At 35.3% G+C, this 10,000-nt stretch overlaps 1 protein-coding gene across 2 annotated transcripts in view; it reads left to right on the plus strand.

Moving 5' to 3' along the window:
- The first annotated feature begins 2,795 nt into the window (after window positions 1-2,795).
- Window positions 2,796-10,000, plus strand: part of wdr13 (WD repeat domain 13) — an 11,682-nt gene continuing 4,477 nt past the window's right edge. The window contains exons 1-6 of one of the 2 annotated variants that reach the window (XM_008414337.1): window positions 2,796-2,901; window positions 4,627-4,714; window positions 4,812-5,043; window positions 6,106-6,236; window positions 7,136-7,266; window positions 7,352-7,659. In XM_008414337.1, the coding sequence (XP_008412559.1) occupies window positions 4,674-4,714; window positions 4,812-5,043; window positions 6,106-6,236; window positions 7,136-7,266; window positions 7,352-7,659 (843 nt within the window). In that variant the 5' untranslated portion in view covers window positions 2,796-2,901; window positions 4,627-4,673. The remainder of the gene's footprint in view (window positions 2,902-4,626; window positions 4,715-4,811; window positions 5,044-6,105; window positions 6,237-7,135; window positions 7,267-7,351; window positions 7,660-10,000) is intronic. The other variant, XM_008414338.1, reaches the window with a different exon arrangement.

Consider the following 10,000-nt stretch of genomic DNA (forward strand, 5'->3'; position numbering starts at 1 on the left):
TTTTTGGTGGCCCTCCATCCCCCATACCAACATGTAAACACCAGATGATTTATCATGATTTAACACACCTACTATCATTAGCACCATTTGTAATTAGCAAGCATTGTACCAGGGTAGTTATGACTTGATTTTAACCTTACTAGAGGAACAAAATAAAAATAAAATTGGGATTTGAAATGCAGGGTGGTATTTAAGCGTACCATATTATTTTAACTATTTGAAGCACTAAATTTAATATCTTATGTTTCCTGATCAGTGGCAGCAGCCATCAACAGAAAGAGATTAGTCATTATCTATAACAGGGGTGTCCAAAGTCAGTCCTGGAGGGCCAGCATCCTGCATGTTTTTGTTCTTTTCAGCATGTTAATGTCCCTCTTATATATATATATATATATATATATATATATATATATATATATATATATATATATATATATATATATATATAAATAACATTGGAAATTGCAAACTAACTGCTATCACACAAGAAAAAACAATTTCTATTTTGTTCTTATAGAACAAAATAGAACAATTTCTATTTTGTTCTATAAGAACAAAATATAAATTGTTTTTAACAATATATTTCTATCATGCTAGTTTGGTGCAGTTGGTGGCCCCCTGGTGGCGAGGAGGGCCCTAAGGAGTCGCTTAGCTCGCAGTGCCTTGGGCCGGCCCTAAGGCTGCTTTTCCAAGCGATAAATTCCAGGTAATGATGTTTAATAAACCCTAAAACTCTCTGTATTGTCAGGATTGATAGTTTTACCACTTTCTTCACTGTTTGTTCAATAAAAGTCTCAATAAATGCCAATAAATTTGAAAATACCGTTGTAATGTGCAGGTTAGTAATAAAATGAACACTTCTTTATGTGACTAAAGGAGGAAATTACGAATGGGAATGTTTTTCCAAGAGCATTGTTTGTGTTTGTGGGGCTATAATTGCTGTGACACATACAGTTCCCTTAAGAAAATTTAATAGTTTTAATTGTCACTTTTATTGTTATCACAAAAGTACTGCTAAATATCACAATAACTTTAAGTTCATATCGCCCGTGTGTTATACTATAGTACAGTTAAATTGATTAATTGAAATAAAAAAGTGAGTATTTACCTTGGTAGCTGACTTCTTGTCCGACTTATTACCTGGATGTGGTTAAATTACAAGACGTGATTAAAAAATTTGCAATACAGCTATCGTTTAATTTTTAGCTTTGATTTAGTGTTGAAATAATAATAATTTAAAAAAACAATATTTTACAGAATTATCGCGGTTCATGTTGCTCACCTTTCGTTCCTGGCATGTTGGCTGTTCTCCAGAGTCTTTGCTCTTTTGTGTTTTTTATTTGGAGGGGAAATGCACTGCTTAATGTGCTGCCCGAGTCGGCCATTTATGGGCCGTGCTTGTGAATGGCTCCGTCACTGGGGCCCCTTCGAGAAAGAGCAGCGAGAACAAGCAAAGAGCGCGGTCAGCTGAGCAGCGCGTCCCCCGGCTCTGCGGGCCTTTGCTGAGCCAGGCGAAACCTTCTAATACCGCCATTGTGAACTTACTGGAACTGGGCGCTCACCCATTGTTAGAGGCAAGTAAGGATTGTGGTAAATTCTCTGTTTTTATTTCACTGAGCTGAATCAAGTGTGGTCTCATTAAATAAAAATACTTCTCATGTTGTCGGAATTGTATTGAATTGTGTTGTATATGAAGTTTTGTTGGTGTAGAGTATCCAAAAATTGAAAGATTAGCACTACTTTAACATATTTTACTCAAGAAAAAGTAAAAAGTAGTTGTGCAAAACAAAAAAGTATTTGGTAAAATACTTGTTTCAAGTAGTACTGATGAAATCACCAAAAATTACATAATCAGACAGACCAAAATACAGACTTATGTGGAAACTTTTGGTGTTTTAAAGATCAAAATGAACATAAATTATATAAATAGCATAATTACAAAACAAAACATCAGGGAAAAGGGGAGGGGAGAAAGCACATTGAACTGTACCCATTTTTGATGTTTTACATTTTTCTGTTTGTATACATTATGTTGTGATATTTTAAATGATTATCGCTTCAATTTTTAGAGTTACTTTTTTAAAGCCCAACTAGGGACAAGTGCTGTGAATTAGCTGTTGCTATTGCACCATGATGCAAACATGGGACTGCTGTTTTATTCAGTTTATCTATGTTGATGTGTGTCTGGCCCTATCAAACAAACTTTATAATTAATTAATGTCATTTAGCAATATACAGAACAAAAATGGTTTGATTTGACTGATAAAATAAGGACATAACAGGCCATATAAAAACTTGTGACTGGATTGGAGGGCTTTGAGTTTGACACAAAAGCCACTTAATTAATCACATAATAAATTAAAATGAGCTCAATAATTTCCCTTGATTAATAGTTTTTGGGGAAAAAAAATTGCTTACAGAGACATCATAATCCATTTTATTTATGGTTTTGTGATTGTGTGTGGTATTTATTTAAATTTCATTTATGTTTTTGGCTGTTCATTTTGGATAATTAAAATATCATCCAGTTAATTTGTCTTTACAAAATTAATGTTTATTGGTTTCTAAAAGGCCAAACTTCCATAATTATGCAATTATCAATATATTGCTAAAAAAAAATCGTCTCAAAACAATATTATATTTGTCTCTAGTTATCGTCCAGCACAGATTTTTAACTGTGACAGGCCTACTGCAGTAAATAATTTGAACCAGCCATATTGTTTAAAGCAGAAGCTTCATTTTTCCATGCTCAAATTAAAATGTGTCAGTAAATCTCGGTGTAGAGAATAATTTATATTAATCTGGTCGGGATTCAGGAGATCCCGCATCAGCCTGAGTGGGTTGGTCACGCGGGTCACGTGACTTGACAGGAACAGAAGCGATGGAGAAAAGCTAAGGAAGGTGAGCCTTTTCTAAACATATTTCACCATCTATCTATAGTGTATCGCCACGGTATGACATTTATCTGTTGTGTACCATTTCTACGTGATACAGTCTACAGATCGGCGTCAGATACTTACAAATAAATCTGTTTTTTCTGCCAGAACTGTGGTAAAGTTGTACTAGCTTCCTTGCTAGTTGCTAACTGACGCTAGTTAGCTTCGCTGCTGCCAAAATGCTCTTCTGCTGTGGCTATTGCTGGAAAAATATCCAATAAAGACGCTTTTTCTGACTTTATATGGTATTTTAAATGACGCTTTTCTTGTGATATTCGCATGTCAAAGGGATACACTGAAGCATTTAGCGATAGCATCGTATTTTCTTTGCTTCTGCATCATTACCCGATTCAACTGTCAGTTGCTGTTATTTTATAACTGAAGAGTTTTGTGTCAGAATAAATAGTTTTATGCGAGTTAAATAATTAGCATTTTTACAGCTGAAATTCTGAGTTTATTTAATTCACATTTAATTCACCTTTTCGTTTTTGAATTTATTTTATGCACCTCAATTTACATTGAATTCCGTGAGAAGATGGAGCTCACAAAAAATATTTAACTAAAAATATTTCAGTAGTTACAGTAAATGTACGTTGCCTAACATGAAAATGTTTTTATCCATTCAAGAAGTTAATGTTAAAAAGAGCTACAAAGGTTCTGCTTTGGAAAAAGATACCAAACTTAAATTATTTTTCAAACTAAACATTATATTTAAATTCTAAAATTAATGTTTCAATTCTTTCTGGTAGAAAAACATATCCTGAGATATCAAAATTAGTTGACATTTGGTAAATAGATAGTTGAAATACATCTGCTTAATATTTTAAAGTCCATTTGTTATCTGGTAAATCAAATATGGTTTTGTTTTACCAACACTGCTCCATCTATGTCAATGATGGAATAAAAGGTATTTAAGGTTTGTTTATCTAAAAGTTCTTGATATTTCTATTATTTATTATTTGAGTCTGTTTATTTCTCCAGCAATCGATTAATGTCATTGTCCTAAACACTAATAAAGTTAGCGTTTTGATTATATTTACTAAGATGGTACATCATAATATCAGCCTGGTGTAATAAAACTGAAATTCTTGATATTTTTACCCATAATATCATATAAATTTGTTTTTGAATCAAAGCAGGTTAATTTACATAACTGCATAACCTTGGAGAAGATGATTCAAATTGCTTTTTACAAATCAAATATTTTATTTTTAAAATAAAAAATATTGCTATTCTACACTGTGTTGATGTTAGAAGTATTTATTAGATGCGTCTTTTGTTACAAATAATCAAGTGCTGCCTAATGAAATGATATATTATTGCATTTTAGGCAATAAAAAGCTTATTTTATTATTTAAAAAATAAAACAGAAATGTATTTGAAAAATATATTTTTTAATGTGTTTCAAATATTAGTACAGAATAAGCTTCAGTGGTTAAATGAAAAATCAGCAAAATGTGCTAATGTTTCGTCAAAATAATCAATTATTAAAATAATAATTAGCTGCAGCCCTAAAAAATAAAACATTATAAATAGTAGAAAAAATATTTTGTAAAATGTATTTCTGATATTTGTATGGATTAAGCTTCAGTGGTGAAATGAAAAATCAGCAAAATGTGCTAATTTTTTTAATGCATTATTAAAACAATAACTGGTTTTCGCCCTGAAATGTGAGCTTTCTGTTTGCCAGGACTCTGCCCCGGCAGTGGCTTCCTCTCCACCCAGAGTGATTGTGGAATGGCAGCAGTTTGGCAGCAGGTTTTGGCAGTGGACGCAAGGTAAGACGCAGCCACGCATCTGACCGACCAGGAAGCGAATGAGTCATTTTTTCAGTTACGATCATCTGCGCCTGTGTCGCCTCTTTTCCCTCTGCAGGTATAATGCTTACCGCACGCCTACCTTCCCACAGTTCCGAACTCAGTACATCCGCCGACGCAGCCAGCTGCTCAGAGAGAACGCCAAGTGTGGCTTTGAGCCAGGGCTGCGCAGGCAGTACCTGAAGCTGCGCAGTCAGCTGTTGGCCCTGCGCTACGGGCCGCTGTCTGAGCAGAGCAGCTTCAGGGCCAGCAGCGTGCGTAGCTCCCGTACCACGCTGGACCGCATGGAGGTCAGACTCAGTGAAACGGGACACCAGGGAAGAGAGAATAGGCAGAAATRTGGTTGGAGATGGGATTTAAAACGCACAAGTCAAAGCCATGCAGCAAATTGGTTGCTGAGCAGCTTGGTTGAAATGGCTGGCGCTAATRAGAAGATGTAGTTTTATTTTGATTGTACTTTAGGGCTGGGCGATATGCCTTAGAAATCAACATTTTATTTGTTTTTTTCACGTGAGATCMGATTTTCTTTTTAAAAAAATAAATTAGAAATGACAAATATTTTCAAAAAGTGGCTTTTTTGTTTCCATTCTCTGGGTTGTACAATGGAATATAAAGCCCAGGTTTCAATTATTTTTGTATATTTACAAGAATATAATCATAATATTAGCAGAATTAAGACATCATTTTACCAAAGCAACGTCTTGAATTTACAAGAAAAACAGTCATTTCTGTAGTTTTTGCTTCYGTCCCTGTGGACTTCAAAATAAACTCAGTTGTTTGCTCAATCATTTTAAAGATAATTTAATGTGYTAAGTCTTAAAACCTTTAACATTTTCCTTAACTGTGAACCAAAGGATAACGTCACAAGATGCTCAACGTTCATTTTTTGTTCGTTTTCGTGTTGTGGTTCTTATAAAATTACTATTTTATTCTCCTAATATTAGGACTTTATTCTTGTATTTCTAAGACTTTGGGTTTGTAAATTTATGACTTTACTCTCATAATTATATATACATATTGGCCTGGCCCTAATATTTCATTATAAATTYGACTTAAAGTCCGAATAAATGGAATCTGTGAAGAACGCTTGTTAAACAAGATGGTGGCCGCGGCGTGCTGACATCACAACCAAGGAGAGTTTAGTGAAAGAAAAACAAGATTTTCCTAAATTTAATTCTTAAAAGGATGAAGTTGATTTATTGCCCAGCCCTGCCATGTATTCAATATATTTGTTTGWAAATATATTATTCATAAACRGCTGATTTATGGTTTTCTGAAGAACTTTTTCCAGTCTTCACGCTGACTCATCCCTTTGAGATTCTCTCTCTGCTGCTGCTCTGTCTGGTCTGCAGGACTTTGAGGAGGACCCCCGCGCTCAGGGGGCCCGAGGTCACCGCCGGTCCGTCAGCCGAGGCTCCTACCAGCTGCAGGCCCAGATGAACAGAGCCGTCTACGACGAGAGGCAAGAAGGACTGCTGCAAATGTCTGTTCCTTTCAGTGCAGCGCTGCAACCAACGACTATCTTATTCTCACAATTAAACCGTCACTTTCTGCAGATTTTCCATTTAGCYACTTAARCCTTTTCTTTATAATCTTAGAAATACAGCAAAATAACAAAAGAAACATTTTATTGTCCAAAATGTCATAATGTAGCATTCCTGTTGGGAATTTGGGTGGGATAAATATATAAAAATGCCACTTGAGGAGTTTTGGGTAAAACATGTTTACAGACAAAGATGCTTTTATATTAAACATGAAATGTACATATTTTTTGTACAGTTTTGGTTTAATTATTGCTTTGAATATGAATGGGGTTTTTTTTCAGCAAATGGCCGACATATGTCCATGAATGATTAATCAATTACTAAATTAGTTGGTTATTTCAGTAACTTGTTCATAACAATCAGATTTAGTCTAATCTTCCTGAGTAAATTCCTACCAAAAACCCAGAAATTTTGAGATTAATTTTAATTTATTTTTTCTGTTTAAAAAAAAAGAAAATTTCTGAGTTTGAAAAGTTGAAAATTTGCAACCAAAAACTAAGAAATTTTGAGATTAATCTCAGAAACTTTTGAGAAAATGTCTTGGAAATTTCCGAGTTAGAAAATTATAAAAAAAGGAATAAATTTCCACCAAAAAGTCGAAAATATTTGACTTTCCAAACTCGGAAATTTCCAAAATTTGAAAATTGTACAAGATTCTCATACATTTCTGGGATTAATTTCAAATTTTCTGAAATTTTTCTAGCAAATTTTTGACTTCTCAAACTATTTTTATAGGAACATTTTGAGATATTTGCAGAAATGTACTCCTTTGTTTTCCATCTGTAATGTCCCTAATACCTCGTCATTACAAACCATTTTTAATATTTTTGTGCCGCAGGCCCCCGGGCAGCTTGGTGCCCACCTCGGTGGCAGAGGCCAGCCGCGCCATGGCCGGTGACACAACCCTGAGTGAAAACTACGCCTTTGCCGGCATGCACCACATATTTGACCAACACGTTGACTCTGCTGGTACGTAAATTGACCTCTAAACACACTACATCCTTCATACGGACATAATTTTCATTTGGTTTTTCTCCTCGTTTCCTTATCGAAGTCCCACGGTTGCAGTTTGCGAATGACGACAAGCATCTCCTGGCCTGCTGCTCGTTGGACGGCACCCTGTCCATCATGGCGCTGTCGCCGCCGCCTCCGAGCGTGAAGCTGACGCTGAAGGGACACGGCGGCCCCGTCACGGACTTCGCCTGGTCTCTGAGCAACGACATCATCGTGTCGACGTCGCTGGACGGGACGCTGCGGATCTGGAACACGGAGGACGGTCGGTGCATCCGGGAAGTCAGAGACCCGGAGTCGAGCGAGTTGCTCTGCTGCACCTTCCAGCCGATGAACAACAACCTCACTGTGGTCAGTTCCTCCGTCCTGCGGCTGAAATCGCCTCATGAATTTGGTTTTGTCAATTCTCCTTTCAAAAGCCACTTTACTGCTTAAACAGATTTATTGTTGGGAAATTACGCATAGAAATATTCTTACTTACTCAAAAGAGATAGTATTTTTAATGAGGTTTGGCTCATTAAACACATAATTACTGTAAGAAGACAAAGTTTGGTGACAAAAACACTAAATTCACAAAACCGTAACTTAATTTTACACAAATGTAACTTTATTGTTTCAGTTATTTTTATTTAAGAAGTTAATTAGTGATCTTTTGTGCTTTTTGGGATTGAATTTAAATAATAATGGTCTTTTATAAAGTTTTAAAAGCCTTAAATTTAATTTGCATCATACAGGGTCCCCCAGTGCTTTGTAAGCCTGGCGGGCCTCCAGGCTTTGTTGTGCCCCCACCAGGCGTAGATTTGCTTATTTATTTAAGTTTTTTTTTTATGTTTGCATTTTTAAGACTTTATAGTTGGTGTTCAGGTATTAATCTTCCAATCACACATAATTATCAACTTTAAACATTTTATAACTCAGAAACCCGACGAGCTGCTGGATGAACGACTGCCCCATCCTCCGGACTTAGCAAGTTTTCTGGGGGAAACCTCGATCATATATATTTTATTTTATTCAATATTTCAATAGTTTTTGACATTTTGGCTTTTACATTACCAATATGAGCCTTCTAAAGCAATTTGTTGTCGAGTATCAACCCCAAAAATCTGATTTCATACAGTATTTCAGAACTGTTTATCATCATTTTTTTACTAAATAGTGCAAGTTTTGTTTTAAAAGACAGACCGATAATTTGCAATTTCTTCTCCTCTCTCCAAAAATAATGTAAAAATATGGTTGTAAATGAGAAATGAGAGTTCACATTATCCACTGCTTTACTCCAGTGAAAGATGGAGTAATAATATTCAAGATAAGAGGAAAATTAGGAAAATTAATTTTCATTAGAGAAGCTGACAGTCATGACCTAAATGTTCGGGGATCTCAACAGTCGTTGGCGTTTCTGCTCACGATGTTCAAGAAGCCTTAAAATAACTCCATAATTTATTTCAGTAGTATAATCATAACTGAAAATGTTGGGAAATCCGTCTTTTAATTTGTGTTTTCCTGGTTAGAGATTATTCATGTGCGGTTTGGAGCGAATCGGTGAATAAATGTGTGATTTAGATCCAAATCTATGCAATAAATCAGGGGCATAACTCCTGAGGTTCATCATATCTACCCCCGAAATTATTTTCAGATCTTGCTGCGAGAATTTCTTTAAACTTTGAACATTGTTTGTGTCATCAATCGATCTTATGGAAGAACCAAACGCTCGTCTCACCGGTTGTGTTTTGTTGAGGAAAAAGAGTAAAATGTCGATTTTTTTTTTTTATTTCAACAGATTTAGTTGTTTTCCTTCCTTTAGTCTCACAACAAGCAGCTTTTATTTTCTCTTATTGTTATTCCAAACTGTGTGTGAAGTTTATCGATAATCGTTGCATGCAGAAGGAAGCCCTTTACCTCGTTGTAAATGCCTGAACATTGATTAAAATTTCACTATTAAATGTCAGCGCTTGTAACCGGGATTAGAGTTGTAGATATTTTTGAATGATTTTATTTTTAACCTTTTTCTTTGCGATGATGAATTATCTCCCTGAGGAAGCTATCGTGTAAAATAAGAGTTGTTTACGTTAATTTTGCCGCTATGAATCATGGGGGAAAAGTGGATTTGGGTTGAAACCAGAGCTGTTGATGTTGACGTGTAATTAATCTTTAATATAACATAAAACTGAGAATATTCTGACCTGTTTGAGGCAATACAACATTTTGTTGAACTATTTTTTTTGAAAACCGTGCATACAGTGTGGGCAGTGGCCCAGGGCGACATCAGAAAGGGGCGGAGAAAATAAAATGCATCTTATCTGACGGTTGTCCAATAAACAGGTTTGCTACGACTTTACGCCTCTGTAGTGGAGCAAGTAACCCTTCAAGTAACCCTTTGGTCAGAGGGCGTACCAAACCATGAAATTAAAATTAATCTCTTTTATTATTAAAAAAATGCAGAAAAAATTCTAATTATACAATATTTTTTAGAACTTAATAATCTGAACATAATTTTATATGCATTCTATATGGAAAAGGATGAGGGCCACCGGGGAAAAAAATAGAATTCTGACTTTAATTTCAAAATTCTGGGAAAAGAATCTCAGATTCTGAAATTCAGAAATCTCAGAATCTCAGAAATACTGAGACAAACAAAGTCGGAATTCTGAGACAGTCGGAATTCTGAGACAAACAAAGTCGGAATTCTGAGACA

Source organism: Poecilia reticulata, linkage group LG7, assembly GCF_000633615.1.
Source record: "Poecilia reticulata strain Guanapo linkage group LG7, Guppy_female_1.0+MT, whole genome shotgun sequence".
Classification (NCBI taxonomy): Eukaryota; Metazoa; Chordata; class Actinopteri; order Cyprinodontiformes; family Poeciliidae; genus Poecilia; species Poecilia reticulata.